Source organism: Emydura macquarii, unplaced genomic scaffold (assembly GCF_026122565.2).
Source record: "Emydura macquarii macquarii isolate MOO-44397 ecotype Brisbane River unplaced genomic scaffold, CSIRO-AGI_Emac_v2 contig_1253, whole genome shotgun sequence".
Classification (NCBI taxonomy): Eukaryota; Metazoa; Chordata; order Testudines; family Chelidae; genus Emydura; species Emydura macquarii.
This window is the reverse complement of record NW_027131390.1, coordinates 50393953-50414470: the sequence shown is the minus strand read 5'-3', so window position 1 is coordinate 50414470 and position 20518 is coordinate 50393953. Positions and strand designations below refer to the sequence as shown.

Genomic DNA, 20518 nt, shown 5'->3' with positions numbered 1-20518 from the left:
GTCTTCTCCTCTACCATCTGATCCTTTCATTTTCATCATCTGGTGTTAAACATGGCAGAAGAAAGAACTGCACAGAAATCAGCTCAGGAACAAGCAAGTATATTTAGTGATGGACTGCAGAGTGTATAGACAAGATGTGGGCTTGCCATGTAACCTCTTTCCTAAGCCTCAGCATGTCTGTCACACAGATGGTTTACATGTGAAATCCCATTTAAAATATAATTCTGGTGCATATCACAGCAAACTAGTTCTGATCAAATGGTTATACAGTTATGTATCTAGAAAGAGAGAAACTCAGTTCAGGCTGTGGTGGACTGAAGGATCTATTTAATATTTCATGCAGTGTGCAGTTGATGACGTACTCTGATCCCTATTGCAAAGCAAAATAACAAGTGAATGAAGGCTTATGAGTAAAACAAATACCTTCTCCCTGCCTCTAGTAGATTACTGGAGTCAACATGTATTTCAGTATGGGTACAGCAGTGTAAGGAAAAACCTGGAGTGGATCTGTATGCAGTGAATCCATCATAGAGAGGGAACTAGGAAATGAAAGCCTTAAGGTCTTTCAAAACTGTGCAGCTTTGCAATGACATTGCAGGAGCTAAGAGCAAAAGCTTAAATTAAACATAAAACCAGCACAGCTGCAATGACTAGATGTAATGGTAATTTAAACCCAAGAGTTTCAAGCGTAATACTCAGAAGTTGATAGAAATACTAATGAACTTGGTAGCTAAATAGGCAGGCAGATGCAGGGTGATAAGAGAAAAAATATATAGGAACAGCCTTTAAACAGTTTTGTGGGTGTTCTTCTTAGCAACTGCTTAGCTGTACTAGAGATGCCAAATGATCGACTATGATGGTAACCACATTTTTAACCAGTCTTAAAACAGAACTTTAAACTAAGTCATCAAAATAGGCCATATCCCATACTGTATAGTAAAGCTGACTGTAACTCAATTCATGGAGCAGTGGTTTGTTTGAATAGCTAACTGTGAGCTCTTCAGCACAGGGGCCATGACTTCCTGTGTGTTTGTACAGTGCCTAGCACAGTAGGCACCTGATTTTTGATTGGGTCCTTTTGACTACCCCAGTACAAATAACAATAATCCAGTGATTCAAACACTAATGCACAGGATGATAATCCTGAGTTAAATTTGCATAGTGCTTCCATCCACAAGGATCCCAAAGCACTTTGCAATCCAAGAGCCTGCTCCTGGGAACTGCTGAGAGCCTTCAGCTGCCACTGGTGTTAATAGGCGTTGAGAGTATCTAGCACCAGAACCAAGTCCTGGTTAATTCTTTATTGGATTTACTTTTTCACATGCCGCTTGTAATCTGCAGTCAAAGAGTTTTTAGAGCACATATGTCCACTTAGGCCGAATGTCAGTTGTACTAAAATAACTCTGTCCCTGAAAAAGTCTTTAGGTGACTCCCTCAAACCTATATCAATACATGAGCTCTGCAAAGTGCCCCGGTTTTTATCACATTGAGCAGAGGGGAAAGTTGATTACTCAGTGGAAGGCTGGCAAGTGAGAATGTCCTACTCTGGCCATGAAACTGTAGGGCCTAGAGGGATCTTTAAAGCTGGAAAAAAGTATGAGGAGAAAAGGGTCTCAAGGGCCCCAGTCCTGCAAACACTTAAACACATGCTTGACTCTACTTATGTGAGTAATTCCACTGACTTCAATGGGACGAATCACATGAGTAAAGTTACACTCATGCTTATGTGTTTGTAGGACTGGGCCTAAAGCAGCCAGAACCTGAACCTGTCACTGTATAGGAATCACTTCACTCCTCACTGAGGTGCAGCCACCTCTGGAGTGACAGGCAGGACTTGTTTTAACATCATACAGCAACATTACGCTTCAGTTCTCGTGGGGGAATAAAGAGAGTAGCCTCTCCAATTGAAACAGTTGGGTGATATTTAGGCAGGCAGAATTGAATTCCCAGAGGGATTTAGTCATGTCACAGGAGCGAAGAGCCCTGCTCCTGTGAAAAGTGCCATACAGTCTTTAATGACCACAAAGGGACAGGACCAGGACTTTGTCTCCCTTGAAGGATGCTACCTCCTGTAGCAAAGCCTTCCTTACTATCATACAGCTATAGCAGCTCAGGCTGAAGAGAGAAACCTTCTGAATTTCCAGTCCACAAAGGGGTTTGGATACCTGGAGATGAGTGCGTGCCTAGCTTTGAGATCTGAAGCTTTTAAAAAATAAAAGGGGTAGCAGTAGTGCACACAAGTAAAGATATCCCAGAGCACCATTATTGGAATTAAGGATGCTCACTAATCTGCAAACTTCAGCTTTGTTTTTTACTCATTAAAAGAAGCCTGAGCCTTTTTAAAAAACAAACAGTGGCTGTGGTGTGAAATCTTGCACCAATGAAACAATAAAAAGGTACGTACTTGTACAAACCGAGTAATTCTTAACATTGTTTGGATGGAGGGGGCGGTGACGATGCTGTTCATCACAATTCACACAATAACTCCGATATATTACTACTAGTGTGTTTTGTGTGTTATTGTTTATGTTTCATGGAGCTAATCCTCAACTCTTATACAGCACTTTTAGTTCACAGATTTCAAAGCACATTATAAGGGAAGGTAATTATAATTATCCACAGCTGTATACTGGTAAAACAATCTGCTCATGGTGATATATTATGCCAGTTTTCTATCTAGGAATAGAACCCAGGTCTCCTGAATCGCTAGTCCAATACACTATCCACTGGATTGCACTGTTTTTAGCTATTGGTGTGTTTTGTGCTGGTATAATGTAATTTTAAATGATAAATTGTTAGACCAAATCATTAGTCCCTGAAGCCTCTAAATCTATTTAACTGTAAAATGTGAGGATGGAGCTTTGTCTGATGGAATTATGGTTCTTCTCCTTTGGAGCAGTCCATGGATCGGATTGAAGTTGATATTTTTAGTTGCTTACTTGCTATTTCTGCTTGTGTGTCTCGTCTTCTTTTGGGGAGTGAAGGATCTCACAGTGAAGTGCAACGAGGAGGAAAAATCGCTAAGCACTGAGGCTTTTGCTAAGGTGTCACTGACCAACCTTCGCAGGCTTGCAGTGCCAGATCTCTCCACAGACCTGGGAATGAACATCTTTAAGAAGGTGAGTAGCACAATAACACATTTTGGTTTATCTACAAACCAGTGCTAAAGCAAGTACCAGGTATACAATTGTTAAAAGCTTACATTGGGTTGAACATGAGGCAAGCATTTGTTTTTTTCTGATGGCCATGTTGTGTCTCCATGCATGGTATGGTATTAATATTTATCTTGTGGTCCCAGTGCTGAAATCTGTACACCTATCAAGCTCTTATTGAAATCAATGGGAGTTTTTTCCTAAGTGATGGTGATTTGCAGCCAGATTCTCAAATTACATTAATCATAGGCGCTCCATCAGTTTCAGTGGATCTATGCTGAGTTTACGCCTGAGCTCTGAGTCTAAATCTCCCATGAGGGTCGTTGGTTTGATGGTGAAGATTATACAAACCAATTAAGATCCATAAGGTAATAAAATTAAACATATTAATCAAGCAAGGGATCCAATGCAAAAAAAAAAGGGAGAAGAGAAATGGAAAAAGAAATATAGGCCCAACAACAGGTATACTAGTAATAATAAAAAAAATCTTTGAAATAAAAATGTCTTATGCCTGATCTACACTTACCACGGATTTCAGCAGCAGTTGACGGGAGATGCACAAGCCTCATATAGTAGCTTGCGTATCTGCCGTTGACTTACTAACGTCTACCTACTGCAGCGTCCCCACTGCACTGCACCAACGGGAAATGCCCTCCTGTCGACGCAGTGTTACTCTTCTTGCTGGGGTGGATTACTGTTGTCTCCGGGTTTGATTGAGAGAGTTTTCCCTGCCACTCATGGAACCCGCAAAATCGAACCTGCATTGCTGGCGGCGTAGACATGCCCTTAGGATGTCTTAATCATAAAGTTGGAGAGATGAACTGAGACAGATATCAAGGGAAGCAAGTCCCCACGTTAGCACTTCCCATAGCAAAGGTGTGGTTGCCATCCCAACCTGAGGTGCACCGCTGTGATCCTTAAAATGCGAGTGTGCTGGAGTGCATATACCCATCAGGGACAAAAGGCTAGAGTGGGGAAATTCAGGATTGGGCCCTGCATGCTTGTCTTTCCCCTCTAACTGTAGTAAAATCTCCTGCAGCCTCTGCCTGGCTCTAATCCCTCCTCCTCTTCCTTCTGCAGTTTAAAAGCCGCAAAGAGGATCGAGAACGTGAGCGCAAGGGCTCTATTCCTTTCCACCACACAGGGAAAAAACGGCAGCGAAGGATGGGGGTGCCCTTTCTGCTCCATGAGGATCATTTGGACGTGTCACCCACTCGTAGCACGTTCTCCTTTGGCAGCTTCTCTGGGATCGGAGAGGACCGGCGCAGCATTGAGAGAGGAGGATGGCAAACTGCCATATTAGGTGACTAATGGGAAAGGATTAATATCACAACCCTGTACTCTGATTAATAGTTCAGCTCCAAAATGTTCCAAGAATAACAGGGTAGAAACGGAGGCTCTTTATTTCTCCATCTCCCTGGCATTGAAAAGCAGCCACTCTCTTGATGGCTGGTTATGTCCTGTGCCCTGACTTGCAGTTTGCCACACCTGTTGTAGAAGTGGCATAGTATTTCTGCCAGCTTCTAAGGTGAAGCTCCTCGTTGTGCTGACTGCTGACCTTGAATTACTATGTTTAGGTCAGTTTATTTCTGATAATTAAATAGGACTTGGGCAAAACATATTTCCAGTCGATCCCAGACTGACACACACCTTTACTTCTGCCTTACTTCTGGCATTAGCGACGAGCTTTGCTTGAGTAACTGGATGTAGAAATAAAGATTTCCCAGTTTGGCTCTGCTTCACAGTGTTCAGGTGAGGTCTGGACTCCTGCTAATCTCAATGAAACCCATTTCTAGCACTAGTGCGCCCCTTAGACTTGCAAACTACATGTCTGTTTTGTGTGTTCATTTTAGGGAGGTTCACCAGAAGGGGGAGCTCTGACACCGCTACGGAGATGGAGAGCTTGAGTGCTAGACATTCCCACTCTCATCACACCCTGGTCACTGACCTGCCTGACCACTCAAACAGCCATGGAGAGAATACGGTCAAAGAAGGTGTGTCAAATGTAGCAATGAGCAAAATATCTCACTGGAGTGTGAGACAGTTTTATTGTTTTCATTTATTAATATCTGAGTAATCCTCTCTTTCCTTTCTGGTTTTTCTATATATTTTATTCTTCTTTTTGTCCTATTGAGGATTATAATAATCTCTTACATGTATCTCGTGTCTTTCATTTTAAAGGACATGCACCCACCTCTAGGGTGGGACACAGCACCTTTTAAACAGTGTGCAGCAATACTGCACAGAAGTTGGTGGCAGGAAGTCAGTCTTGCTAACTCTTATGATTTCATTGTGTGTCTCATAATAGTTGATGATTTTCTTAAAGCCCCAGCTGCTAGAATCAGATCACATGAGAATCTCAGTTTCCACCTTACTTTTAAAAAGTTGGTTTCTAACTCACATGATTTCAGGTGAAAGCTTGAAAAAAAATGAAGCGAGTTTAAACCCTAAGGAACCCTAAAGATCCAGGAACCAGAAGGCAAAGAAAAAGAACCCAGAATTTATTGGAAAAAAGACCTCGTGATTTTAAAGACAATCTCATTACTTTTTTTTTTTTTTTTTTTTCCTGTTTTGGACCTGACTTATGATTTTTGAGCACTTGGCGTTGTCCATACTGGGAAGTTGATAAAAATGCTGTATCCAATTAAAACTGCAAAAGTCACAGAGGTAGGCAGATTGTAACTGCTCTTATCAGCATATGGTCATCCCATCAGAGCTAAGGCCCCCTATTCTTACAATAACAGAACTGGCTACCAACAGGACAAGCGCATTGCCACAGTTTTCCTATAGTAGGACTGCTAAAATTGTACAAGACACCTCAGTCTTAACAGGATGGTACTGTTAATGAGAAGTTTTACTGGCTTGGGGTGGGAGGAGGGGAGTGAAGCATGGAGAGCTGCTGCCTCCCTTTTAGCCAGGTTCAGAAAAGATTAAGCTTCCCATCTATCTATCTATCATAGGTACTCAGATGGCCCCCATCACTGCAGTATCTGAGCACCTCACCTCTGTGAGGTAGGGATGTCCTATTATCTTTATAGATGGAGAGATGAGACACAGAGAGGCTAAGTGACTTGCCCAAGGTCACACAGGAAGTCAGTAGCAGAGCAGGAAATGGAAACCCAGATTGCCCAAGTCCTAGGCTGGTACTCTAACCACTGGACTATCCTTTCTCTTCCATTGTCATTGGAACATATTCTTCCTGTAAAACCTGAAATATAAAATCCATTAATCCAGGAAACGGAAGGGACTCTATTGCCATGCAGATTACTAACTCAGTGGCAATCCACTCTCACTAATACTGGTGGTGCATTGTTCACCTCCAGGTGGGAATTTATCAGGTTACGGAAGCTCTGCATTTTATTTGTGTTTACTTGGCTAGCTACTGTTTTTACTTGTATGCAGCCACAATCCAGGGTACTAGCAAGCTTTGAAGATTTTAGCAGAGTTGGCCAAAAAATTTCAACATTTGAAATTGTAATGAAATTTTTCATTGATAAATTTGATATGCAAAAAAAAATGGGGGAGGGGAGATACAATTTTTGTGACAATGTCCTCCAAATGTTGACCACCTTGTTGCCCAGCCCTAGACTAAAAGCATGTTTAAAGGAATGAAAAGAAACAATGTGGCTTTTAGCCATGGAATTGAGTAGGAGACAGTGCTGTGTCACTCTGCCCCAGGCAGGTTCAGGGAGGATTTGTGACACAACACTTCTCACTAGATAAAGTCCTGACCACTGCTGCAACGAGGGTATTCCAGACATGGCCACTAAGGGAAGAACGTGAGTAGCAAAAGCAGCCGTGCACCCCTCGATCAAGGAGCCTGTTATAATCTCTGCCACTCCTTCCACCTGCTTTGCCCTATGGTCATCGCTTCTCTGAGCTGCACTACAGCCAATCTCATTCAGGTGCTGAGCAAATTGCTCCGCTGGGTCCATGAAGATGAAGACGTAGAGCAGGGTGTCATTAACATCCTGAAGGCACCATATGCTGGGCCTCCTAATGGCTTGATATACCATTGAACCAGAGGGGGCCATGTAGCACTTAGAGCACACTGAGCCTTCAGGGCAGAACCAAGGCAAATCTCAGACTCCATTGAATTCTTTTCTTTTCATAGTTCATTGGAGCCCCAAGATTCCAGCTGCAGGCCTGGCACTAAATGGTTTGGAATGAGTTTTAAACACTGAGGGCTAGCCAGTTGCTTGAAGTCACAGCTCTTCATGGGGGAGCAGATCAAAGTGCCTCCTGGACCAGGCTGGGAGCACGGCCACCACTGCATCCTTTGGGAAGATGGAGCATGCAGATATTGGATCCAGCTCTGTTAGCTACTGCAAGGGTGGAGGGAGGAGTGAGAGGACAGAGCCTCGCTCCTCCCTGCCCCCTTTGGGAGGCTCTTCTGGCTAATCTGAAGCAGTACTACTAGTGCTTCTTGAGTGCACGTGGTGTTGTGCCTGCTGCTGTCCCCTGCACAGGAGCATCCTCTCCCATGCTAAACACTCATGCAGAGCAGGGCACAATCTATCTGTGAATGAGCTATCAGGCCACACAGCTAGTAAAGGAAGATATATTTGCGTGGCGTGACGTAAGCATTTGAGATTCATACATTTTCAGAACTCATGCTCTGAACAATTCTGAATAGCCTTAGAAGGGCTTGATTTGTGTCAGCTGGAATCCAGCGTGGGCATGTCTCCCTCATCCCTGGTGCTTACACATTTCAGGCAAAGCTCTCCTCTTCGAGCTGCTTTGCAGATTCCTCATGACAGAGCTGCATTTGTTCCAGGAGCATTTTATTATGCACTAGTCAGCTCTGTATCGCAAAGGCTTACTGAAAGTTGGAGAGATGTGATGCTCATGTTTCTAATTGGTCCCTAAGATACTTATGTGATGAAAAATTTAGGAATAATAAAACATATTACACTATTGCCTGCAGTGCTAATTACAGTAATAAGCACAGCCTGCATGGCTAATTTTGTAACTAAAATGGGAAATACCTGTGTTCTGTCTTACAGTTCGATCCCAGATCTCTACCATCACTGTGGCAACCTTCAACACCACCCTGGCCTCATTTAATGTGGGCTACGCGGACTTCTTCAGCGAGCACATGCGGAAGCTCTGCAACCAGGTGCCCATTCCAGAGATGCCCCATGAGCCACTGGCCTGTGCCAATCTCCCACGGAGCTTGACTGACTCCTGCATCAATTACAGCTGCCTGGAGGACACGGATCACATTGACGGAACCAACAACTTTGTCCACAAGAACGGCATGCTGGATCTTTCGGTAATTGGCAAAGGAACCAAGAAAAGCCTCAGCCCTCTTCTGTCAATGCAGCTGTGCCATTGAGCTAACCTGAGAGATTAGGGATATATCTTTTTTCCGCAGTCTCTTTATATACTTAACCATTTGAGCTCTGCATGAAGGTCATTCAAGACCAGTAGAGTATATTTGAAAAATACTAAAGGGTTTAGTCTCCTCTCAGGTAATTCAACTTCTATTTGACCTAACTAGAGTAATTCATGTACACCAAAGGAGAATACACCCCTAAAGAGCTGATTGAAACCTAGGAAAGCAAAGAAATTATAAGAGAAAGCATTTCCTTCTCTATTTCTTCTCATTTATGATCCCTCCTCTGGCATGCCAAAAGCCTTGAAAATTTTTTGGAAGCAGAGAATTCCTCATGTAACCATCTCTCCTCCCACTGCTGGTACCTTGTCGATCCTTGAAGTTGGTCCTAATGAAAATTAGAATTTGTCAGTTTACTTGCTGAGATAAATCCTTTCATACTTAACAGGATCTCGTCAGAATTAAAATTAAAAGTAGTCAAGCACGTAGGCATCTGTCTTGCAGATCCTAACATACTGAGTGATATTATTATTATTCAGTACTTGTGTTACTACACTAGCACCCAACAGCTCCTACCAAAATGAGGGCTGTGCCAGGCACTGTACAAATATATAGTAAGAGACAGTCCCTATTTGGTGGGAAGAGAAGTGACTTGCCAAGATTTACACAGCAAGTCAGTGGCAGAATCAGATTAGAACCCATTTCCTGATCTGCATGCCTATTCTCTGCCCACTCGACCACATTGTCTCAATGACCAATGAGTCAGTTCCTAGTGCTATCACAGAGGGGTCTGACACTGGAGCAGCAGATAATCTCTTCGATGGAAGTAGACTTCCTTGAAGGGAGAGACATTCATCTGTGTCAGAATTTCAGCAAAGCCCACCACCAGCAGGACGCCTGGTTCTGGGACATCATTGCCTTCTTCCTTCTATAGAGTGAACGAGCAGAGTTGGGAAGTGAATCCAAACTCTCAGATTAGCTGAGGGAGAAGAAGACATTCAAAATCAAACCCTTGCATTTAAAATATTCGCTGCTTCTTGCAATTTTGTCTTCCCTTGGCTTCCGTGACTGTCCTTTCCTGGTTCTTGTCCACCTCTCTAATTGTTCCTTCAGCGTATCCTTTGGAGGATCCTCCTTATCCTCCCCTCCAGCTTTCTGAGGAGGCTCCACAGGGCTCTGTCCTTGGTCCCGTTTCTTCAACTTCTGTACTTTGCCTCTGGGCAATCTAATCCACAAAAACAAATTCAACTGCCTTCTCTATGCATAGAGCTCACAGACCGACCTCTCTACTTCAGACCTTCTTTCCTTCTGCTGAAACTAAAATTTCAGCCTGTCTTACAGACATCTCCTTGTGGATGTCTAGGCACCAGCTCAAACTCAACATGGCTAAAACAGAATTCTTAATCTTTCCACCCCACAAGAATAACCCCCATACACACATCTTCTCGACTACTGTAAACACCACCACCATCCTGCCTCTTTCTCGTGCCCATAACCTGGGTCATCTTCAACTCAGACCTCTCTGAGGATCTTCACATCCAGGCTACATCTAAACTCTGCAGATTCTTTTTGCATGACATCTCTGAGATACAGCCTTTTCTTTCCTCCACACTGCTAAAATTTTTGTCCAGGTTGTCCTAATCCTGCATCTCAATTACTGCAATGTCCGTCTCTCAGGGCTTGGTAAATGCAATTTTGCCCTGCTCACATCCGTTCAGAATGCTGCTGCAAGGATCATTTTCCTAGCCCCGTTGCTTTGACCATTTCACCCTTCTCTTGGCAGCCCTCCACTGGCAACTCCTTCTCTATCACAGTAAACATAAAGCAACTTGTCTTCACTTTTAAGGCTTTTCATGACCTATTCCTACCCTCTCTATCATCTCTCATTCACCATTGAGATGTTGACTTCTGCCTCCAGTTGGCCCCAGATGTTGTCCTTGTTAAATTTGTGCTTTCTCCCATGCTGCCCATTACATTTGGGAGGAAGTCCCCATAAACATCCTCCTTCAAAAATGTCTCCTCAAAACTCTTTTGCTGGGATGCCTACAAAAACTTGATTATGCCTTCAAAAACTTGGTTAGGCCACTGGCATACTGAAGCCACTGCCTATCACGATGACCAATATTGTCTTATTGTTTCCTTGTGCTCCCTGTTGGTGTGTCTGTTATTCACCTGTTGTCTCTTATATTATATTTGGATTGTAAGCTGTCCGTGACACTGCTCCTATGCACCATGATAATACAAATGAAAATGAGGATGATGATAATATAGAAAACAAGCCTGATCAAAACACCTTGTCCCCAGGTGGTTCTGAAGGCTGTTTATTTAGTCCTGAACCATGACATCAGCTCCCGGATCTGTGATGTGGCGCTGAACATCGTTGAGTGCCTGCTGCAGCTTGGTGTGGTGCCATGCGTGGAGAAAGTCAGAAGGAAGAGCGAGAACAAGGAAAATGAGATCATGGAAAAGAGACCAAGTGAGGGATCCTTCCAGCTCAAGGGGGCTGCTTCGGGCGGCTCAGCCTGTGGATTTGCGGCTCCCCCAGTCAGTGGAGCTGGAGATGGGGGAGGAGAAGAAGGTGGAGGTGGTGGAGGAGGAGGTGGTGGAGCTGATGGAGGCGGTGGAGGAGGAGGAGGGCCTTATGAAAAGAATGATAAAAATCAAGAAAAGGTATGTCTGGGTCATCATATAATATATAGCGAGTACATGCATGTGACATAAGGTATGTCACGTCTGTGTGTGTGTGTATTTGTATGTATATGTCTGGGTGAGTAATTATCACTTCCTTTTCCTCTCTGTTTTTGGGAAACTGCTAGGTTTTCTTGTGTTTGCACCCCTAAGACATCTTAATTTATATCACTGTAGTACCCACATCAAACCTAGTGCGTGCATCACCATGGAGAATTCAGGTTAAGGCTACCTGAGTAAAGCAACTCTGCTAAGCAGCCCTAATGGGCCTAGTATGGCTGCATTTTTAATATAAGACAAGTATTCCTGATGCCCTGAATAGGCGTTGTTTTACATATTGTACCAATGCTTTTTAAAACAAACAGGAAAAATTATTGCTGAATTTTTCTACTTTTTATTATTTATCTTATGGTAACACTTAAAGGCTCTTACATTCTAGGCACCTTACAAACAAGCAGCAACAGACAGCCCGTGTCCTGAAGGGATTACAAAGTCACACAGCAGATCCATGGCAAGGCTGGGAATGGGACCCGGTCTCATGACTCTTCACCCAGTGCCTTATCCACTAGATGACAACACAGATGTCATTTTGTTACTTGACTAGATGGAAAAGGTCCTGATCTCTGCCTTCCTTAGGGCTTGATTCTGCCCCATTTACTCATGTTTAAGAGTAGTCCCATGGATTTCAATGGGACTACTTTTGGAGTAAAGTAGTACTCACTATCAGTATAGAGAGCACAATCTGGCCCTCACTACCTTGCAGATGGTTGACATCAATTGGGGCTACTCATTGTAATAAGAATTGCACCTGGTAGCAAGTTGGGGCATAATCCTTCAAAAAGATTGAATAAATAAAATGCAATAGGATTTGAAGAGTTACTTAGCTATTCAGATGAATAGCGGACTGTTTGAGAGCAAGCATGTGCAGTGGTATATTATGAGCAAATGTTAAAGGTATGCCAGTTACCTGACCTCAGTGTCACGTGGTGTCATTTCCCCTCCGTGGCTCTCAGGATGAAAGCACTCCCATAAGCACCCACAGGCTGGCACTGACGATGCTGATCAAAATAGTGAAATCCCTGGGCTGTGCTTATGGCTGCGGAGAAGGACACCGAGGGCTCTCTGGAGATCGTCTGAGACACCAGGTATTCCGGGAGAATGTAAGAGAATTAAAGCAGATTCCTGCTCCCCCATCCCCTTATTTCTGAAATGAGTCTGCTGATGTTGAGAAGCCCCACTCTCCCCCTCCACGTAGCTTCCTTTATAGTTGTCATTAAACGCTGGCTCCCAGTCTCAGATGAACCTACTGAGTGTTGCAGCCGAGACAAGGGGAAGCAATGGCAGCTTTCAGCTAGCTTTGTACCTTCCAAATTCCTGGCCCTGCTATGGGCTTGTCTTGGGCCCAGCACAATTTAAAACAACCCCAGGGGCTTGTCTGCAATGCAGATGTGCAAAGCCTTTGCGTGGACATGCTGCCCTAGCACAAGACACTTTGTACACTTGTGGAGCCTGGCTACATTGGGGAGGTTTACAGTGGTGGCTGTGTTGGTTTGGTTACATTGGTACAAAAATCAAAAGTGTAGACAAGCCTTGAGTTACTTGGTGGTGGCCTTGAATGTCTACTTATGGGCTGCTCCAGCAACCCCAAATAACCAGGGTGCACTGTGCTCCAGGCATGCTCCTGTGTTGTAATCTGCGCAAGAGGGCAGTAAAAGACAACTCCTCCATCATTGGGGAGCTCTACCAATGTTCTGGCCCTTTGATGCCAAGCAAGCAGCATAAAGGGCCCAGAAAGCAGCCCGGAATTTCTCAGTTACCGCTGTGATCACATCGCAGAGAATTAAAATCCAGGTATAAAGGATTTCAGTGGGAACACGGTGCCCCGTGTCCTGCCAAAGAGGAGCATTCTGAAGCCCAATCTTGCAAACACCCTTCATTGGCCCTCATGCTTGCTATAGTGAGCATTCCCATTGGCTTTATTAGCAGGTGTAAACTGTGCCCTTGAAAATGGAGTTGGAGGTGTGGTTGGGACCTGGCTGTAAATCAGGCCCAGAGTGGGGGATATTATATGATTTCCCCCTCACCCCCACCAGTTAACTGGCTTTGTTTGTTGAAAAGTGAACGGTGGAATTGCATGCAGCGTGTTGTGTTTTGACACTGAGCCTTGAATTCAAAGTGTTCTGCTGCATATCCTGTACCTCAGAGTGATTTTAGTTCAAGGGTAGAGCTGAGCGAAGAATTGATTCTTTTGGGTTGGTGACCAAACTGAAAAATGAGAAAAAGAAAAAAAAATCAGTTATTTTCTAACTGAAACTGATTTTTTTTTCTTGCCAAAATGAAAAGCTGAAAAATGTTATTTGGATTGAATGAAACATTTCAAATGTCGAGTCAAAATGACATTTCCAAAATAATTTGTTCAGCCAAAACTGTTTACCAAATTCGCAAGTAGTTTCAGTACCTCCAAAAATGCATTTTCCAGCAAATTTCTTATTTGCCAGAAAAAATTTGGCCAGCTCTAGTGAAGATCAGGATCAGTTAAACTTCTCAAAGTTTTTGATTGCATTGTAAAATGCAGATGTACTTCCATTTCCTTCAATTTACTTTGTAGTTTGTTTGCATGCTTTTAGTTGTGATGACTGTTTCCTTGCCATTTACTGAGCATTTTTACCAGCTCTGAGAGACTGTCATGCTGCAAAACCCCAGAATAAAGATTGGAACTTTAAAAGATAGTAATCCTGAGGGTACTGACTGCTGATTTTTATCCGGGATTTTGTCAGCATGTTGGGTCTATCTAAGTACCTATATGGCCTCATAATCATAGTAGCCAAGTACTTCAAAATCCTGTTTCAGGCCCAGATTTATAAAGGTATTTTAGGTGTTACTGCACTCAGCGTTGCATTACCCAAGTCTCATTTTCAAAAGCGATTTAGACACTTAAGAATCCAAATGCTATCGACTGCCAATGGGATTTTGGCTCCTAAGTGCTTATATACCTTTTGAAAATAAGATTTAGGCTCCTAAATAAGTGAGGCATTGAAACGCTGACTGGAACAATACCTAATTGCATTTAAAAATCCAGGCTATGTGACTTGCCCTGTTTTACACAGGAAGGCTGTGGCTGAGTCTGGGATGGAAAATGGAGCACCTAAATATCAGGCCGTGTGTTTCTTCCCTTGGACTGTTCTTCCTGTCACATAACCGTGCTTCATCGCGTGCAAGTCAGAGGGCTGTCTGCAGTGGTGGCTTAAAATTCTCCTTTACATGCCCAAGATTGCAACGCTGCTCTATACAGGCTGGTCCCGATGCTCTGGTTTTGAGCAGTGAAAATTTTGCTTTAATTTATGCTGGGCTGTAATAGTTACAAGGGACCACAGATACGGTGTGGCCTAGGGATGTCCCGGCTGTGCTTCCTTGTCCAAACTATACTGGCAGCAGGAATAAAGAGTGATGTCAGAGTCTCTAGATCAGATCTACACTCCCTTGCAATAGTGTGATCCGTGACCCGGATGCTAACAGCTTTAAATTCAGATTATGCTGACACTGTAGTGCGAAGCAGCTGCACCGCACCGGAGGATCTAGCCAGTTGTTTTCATGGAGCCAAAAATTAGAATTAATTTTGTTTTAAACTGAAAATACAAAATAGTCATCAGGCAATTCCAAATGTTTGTGTGCTGGTTTTTTCCTTTTTAAATCCTAATTCATCAACTCTCCAGTTTCACTGTGATTTCACATCATTTTCCTCTCTATATAAACCTCCAGGGTAAGGAATGTGAAACTAAGAAAAAAATAGAAAAGAATGAATGTTCATATAGTGCCTTTCTGCACAAGCTTCCCCAAAATGCTTTCCAAAGCAGCGAGCAAGATATGGGTCATGACTGTGTAAGCAAACATAGTATCCATGATGTAGTCAGCAATACTTCACAGTATAGTCTTGGACATTTGAAGCCTGATCCAAAGTCTATTGAAGTTAATGGGAGTCTTTCCCTTGACTTCAGACCATAGAGCAGGGCTGTCAAACTTGCTTTATGTAGAGGACCAATTTCTGTTTGCAATTATGGTACCAGAGAGACTGGGCTACAATCCTAGTGTCATGTACAACCATCACTAGGTGGCAGAGAACAAATTATGGTTACATTTTGCATCTTTTAGGCAAAACACTTAAGAACATGCTTAAGTTTAAGCATGTGTATAGCTCCATTAGCTTCAGTGGGACATGCTTAATGTTAAGTGCCTAACTGATCTTGGGGTCTTTATGGAAAGAGATTTGTAATGCATTTTTGGGACAACTGCTATTTCTGCTGTTTGTTTATTTGGCCAGGCTGTTTTGGATGCACCTCTGTGATAACTGCATGCACAATTGTGCATCTAAGTTATCTGAAATCTGACTATTACAGTATTACCACTGGGCTTCAGAACCAACACCACACTGCAAGAAACAGGACAGTTCGCCCATCTCTTGGAGCTGATATTTTAGGCTTTCTCATACCTCACTCCATTGGGTCCCACCTGGATGGTTAACTTTGTAATAAAGCATCAATACTGAATTATTTTTTTAAATAAAAGTTTGCATTCTGCAGAATCTGAATTGGTCACTGGGGCCAGATAAACACATGAAGGGGATTGGATCTGGGACACAGACTCAAAATCTGACATCCCGACACCACAGTCTATTTTATCAAGACTGTAAATGTTGGCCAAGGTAATAGTGTTCCTACTCATTTCACCTGCAGTGAAATTTTAACTTCCATTTGGAGAGCAGAAGCGACCTTGATTTGACATCTTATCCCAAAGGTAATGCAGTGTAATGGCTCTTACTACTGCATTGCATGGCTGGCATTAGCTGTGGTATTTGAAACTTTTGACTAGTAGGTGAGATTACTTACGACAATGCAGTACTGGCAAAACAAGGGCAGAAATGCACCTGAAGGACCCAGCAACTGTCACCAAAACTCAAGCAGATATTTGTTGTTTTTGTAATGTCTTCACAGGCTCAGAATTGCCTCACAAAGCTGTACAAGCTGGATAAAATGCAGTTCCGGCAGACCATGAGGGACTATGTGAACAGAGATTCCCTCAATAATGTAGTGGATTTCCTTCACGCTTTGCTAGGATTCTGCATGGAGCCAGTCACTGACAGTAAGTACAGCTGGCGTCACAAGCCCCAGTCACATTTTCCTTGACACCACCAAAGAGGACGTGGGCTGCCATTTTCAAAAAGTTGCAGATGAATTTCTAAAGACAAAATATAATTGTAATTACAAAGTTAAATCCTCAGTAGGTGTAGATCAGCATAGCTCCACTAAAGTCACTGGAACAGCTGAGGGGCTGGCCATATATATTCTTTTATTTCCAGTACAACTGGAATTAGAGAAGCATATGTGCCCTCTCTTTTGATGCATCCTACCTGTTTGTTTATGGCTTTGTGAAGGAAAATTTTTGCTCAACTATGCCTCAGGCAGGAGGGTTTCTGCTTAATGACATGACCAAATGCCAGCTGGAGTGGAGTGTGCGTTCTATGTTTGTTCTGAATGGAGATAAAATTGAGCATTAAATCTCTCTGCAGAGCCTAAGGTGAGGCAGCAAATAGCTGGAACAGATCATGTAAAAAAGAATATGAGCATTCAGATGTATGTGCATACAGTGCAGGTCCATTTTTTTTTTAAATTAGGCGAACATTTCTGTGTACCGTTAATAGGATGGCACATGTACATTGGTCATTGCATGCACAAGTAGCTAACTGTGGGCATTTGGAATATAAGAATTGCCATACAAAAACACGCAAGTAGTTTATGTACTGATCCATGTCTATGATCCCAGTGGCTTCAGAGATGGGTGCAAGAAACACCATAGTGGACAACTGTGAAATAACCTGCCCAAAGGGAAAGTTTCTTCCAAACATCCATGAGTTACACATTGGCTTATACCTTCAAGGGGTAAATCCTCTCTTCTGAATGTTTTTGCTCCTTCTAGTGAAACTCTGGATGTTTGTGTTATCCATATAAATGCATAATCTGATTTTTGAATCCTTCTAATATCTTGGCCTCCATAGTACCTTGTGAGAGCAGAGTTCCACTGGTTAAAAAGAATTTCCTTTCATCAGTTTTAGGCTTATTGCTTTTCAATTCAGTTGAGTGCCCCTTGTTCTGTGTTATATGAGTGGGGAAATAAGAATGCTTGAATTATCTTTCCTATTCCAGTTGTTATTTTGTATCTCTCTATTTTAGAGAGGAGATAAAGGGAGAGGATAACCAGTCTTGATCATTCAGACTCTCTTCCAATGGCAGATTTTTCAGTCCCTTTTATTATTTGTGTCACTTACATCTGTTATATTCTTTCTGAGATAGGAACACCAAAACTGAACACATGGTTCTGGGTGAGGGCTTCCTATTTGTTTGTCTTTTAATACATTTAAATACATAATTACTTCTTAATCTAGAACACATTTTAACAGTGTGGTGTATTATGCTTGTATTTTGCAGACAGGGCTGGATTTGGAAATAACTTCACCACAGTGGACAACAAGTCTACAGCGCAAAGTGTGGAAGGTATTATTGTCAGTGCCATGTTCAAGTCACTGATCACTCGATGTGCTTCCACTACACATGAACTGCACAGCCCTGAAAACCTGGTGAGGATTTAGGTGCAAGTTTTACAAGTTGAATTTCCTCTCTTGCTCATAAAGCAACTGGGTTTGAAAATCAGGGCTCAATTCAATGAGACTTTATTGGCCTGGCTAGCTAGACAAGTTTAAGAAAAAGTCATAATTCTTCAGGTATCTGTCAGGGCAAATAGGACCCAGCCAGTATAGGGTTATTTACTATGTTTTTTGTCTTTGATCCTCTCTGTCTTCCAATGGGGATTCCATTTGTTTAATTATTTCATTGTGAATTTAACGTTAATGAAAGGAAGTCTCACTAAACTGGAGCTAGGAATAAGGGGATAGATCCCCAGCTGGAATAAATCAGAGTAGTTCCATTGCCTTCAGTGGAGATATGCCAATTTACATGTCCTGGATGTAACCCAGTTCTGGTAGATGCTCTGCAAGCTTCCTGAGAACAACACTACTGAGGTAACTGAATCTTGACCTGCAGTACCTCTGTATTTCTCTGTTGGAACTCTCTTAACAAAGACTGCCAATTGTACTGAACTAATGTGTAGCTTTGGGAAGAGGGCAGACATCTATCCAGGCCTAGATTAGGACCAGAAGATATACTTTTGCTTCTGAAAGTTGTATGCCTTTCCAGAGATGAAAAGATGTTGAGAATCCAGTTCAGCAAGGTACATAAGCACATGCCTAACTTCAAACATCTGAGTAAGCTGCATAGCACCCAGCACACTCTATGTAAAGATGATGGGTTGATGTAACAGGTCTATGTCTGGGGTTTTCCCAATGTGGGACTAGCATGTTTAAAGATAGGCATGTGCATAAGTATCTTGTGGAATCGGAGCTTCAAACAGTGCCCTAGCCAGCCCATCAAATGATCTGGTGTCTGTAGAATACTGGCCACATAGTTCCACAGCTAGAATTTTCAGAATAGACGGAAGAGTCTCAAGAAAGCTTCTGAAACAGAAGTTGGGCCCTTTGGAAAATTCTCTCCCTCATAGATAGAGGTGCCCTTGCCATACCAACTCCTTCCAGGTGCTACAATTATGCATGCCAATGCACTGAAGTTTAAAAATTAAATCTGTGTGAATTAGATTGGTGAATGTATGAGTCATTCCTCTCTATTGTCATGATGTAATCCACCCAAATAATTAAGAAAAAATCTGAGATACCTGCAGGTTTCAAAGCACAGCATGCAGTTTTGTGTCATTCTGCTTTTATACTAGGATTTTTCATGCCTTTCAAGATTATGGGCTAGATGAATGGAATAAAAGAAGTTTCAAACCAGCTTTGCAGTTCCCCGATCCTAGGCTGTTCCAACCCCTGGCATAATTTAAAGCAGTCTTAGTCCAGTACAGAACATGCTCCATAACAATAAAAACATATTTATGGCTTATGATAGTTAACAGAGCAATGTGATGGTCAGCTGCAATCTATCCTTAGCTAAATTATTCCATTACAACCCCCTGCTCCACCTTTTCTAATGATGATAATTTAAAAAACTAGCGCTATCCACCATGAAGCAGATCAGTACCTTATAGATTACATTAACAAAAGTGTTCACCACAGATGGTTATAGAGTGTCTTAGCTGGCTCCTGGCTTGACTTTCCTATTACAAAGAGAAACTTTTGACATTAAGGAGAAAACATCAACCTGTAGGTAAGGAGCAGCTCAGACAACAACTGGCAGAATTTCTGAGGCATTGCATTATACAATTCTGCATGAACTAGCATATCACCCTGGCTACGTACAAAAGGAATATTTATTTCCATCCCTGCTTGTATGCAAACTGACGAGTAACACATCTCTGTCTCCATCTCTCTCTCTCTCTGCCTCCCCCCGCCCGCCATTGTTGTTCAGGGATTGTACTGTGACATCCGGCAGTTGGTCCAATTTATCAAGGAGGCTCATGGGAATGTCTTTAGAAGGGTAGCACTCAGCGCCCTTTTGGATAGTGCTGAAAAGTTAATTCCAGGGAAGAAAATGGAGGAAACAACCGAGCAGGAGCTGAAACCTCCAGGGAGCAAAAAGTACGTGTCTGGGGCAATGAATGATTCATAGACTGTTGTATATTACGCTGAACAAAATGTAGGAAAGTCCAAGGGATTGTTTGTTTTCATCTTGTTAGCACGTCAGCTTCTGATGTACAAGGCTTACACTTAAAATTTAATAAAGTGAGGCAGCTGTTGAAGTAGCCATGAAAAATGTGGATGCTAACAGAAATAACTGGTACAAAGGAGGTAAGAGAGCAAAGCAGTGGAAACTCAGGGGAAAGGAAGAATGGAGAAATGGGAGAAAGGAAGAGGAGGGATGGAGGTGGAATGTGAAAGGCTGACTTCAAACCCTACAACACCGTGTGGACTTGGCCTATGCGTTGGTTGCTTGCTTAAGGAGCTGATAGCTGTTTGTCTGAATGCATGTACTCAGGTGTGGGGAGCATGATACAAAAGGAACCTAGCCCTGACCTGCTGCTTTATTAATTTGAAATGTTGTCTTGTGATTTGGGATGTGTTGTATTAAAGTGTGAGACAGAAGAATAAGTATGGATCAAAAAGAGAGCTTCAAATGGAACAAAATATGTTAATGTCATGCAAACTGGCAGCATCAAATTTGTTGCATGGTTTTCTTGGTCTTGGAGATCTGCAGAGTGGCCAAGATTGCCAAAAGTGTGTGGTCAACACTTTCTGATAATCTGCCCTCTTTAAGGCACCTCTGAGTTGAGCACTCACAAAATG

The 20518-nt window shown here is 42.6% G+C and overlaps 1 protein-coding gene across 3 annotated transcripts in view; it reads left to right on the top strand.

The window, feature by feature from the left end:
* The window catches only part of UNC80 (unc-80 homolog, NALCN channel complex subunit), a 176444-nt gene that overhangs the window by 30936 nt on the left and 124990 nt on the right, over positions 1-20518 (top strand). For 2 of the 3 annotated variants that reach the window (XM_067548741.1, XM_067548742.1), the window contains exons 9-17: positions 2985-3119; positions 4233-4455; positions 5006-5146; positions 8159-8427; positions 10795-11160; positions 12192-12338; positions 16167-16314; positions 17658-17806; positions 19644-19813. In XM_067548741.1, coding sequence (XP_067404842.1) covers positions 2985-3119; positions 4233-4455; positions 5006-5146; positions 8159-8427; positions 10795-11160; positions 12192-12338; positions 16167-16314; positions 17658-17806; positions 19644-19813 — 1748 coding nt within the window. The remainder of the gene's footprint in view (positions 1-2984; positions 3120-4232; positions 4456-5005; positions 5147-8158; positions 8428-10794; positions 11161-12191; positions 12339-16166; positions 16315-17657; positions 17807-19643; positions 19814-20518) is intronic. The other variant, XM_067548743.1, reaches the window with a different exon arrangement.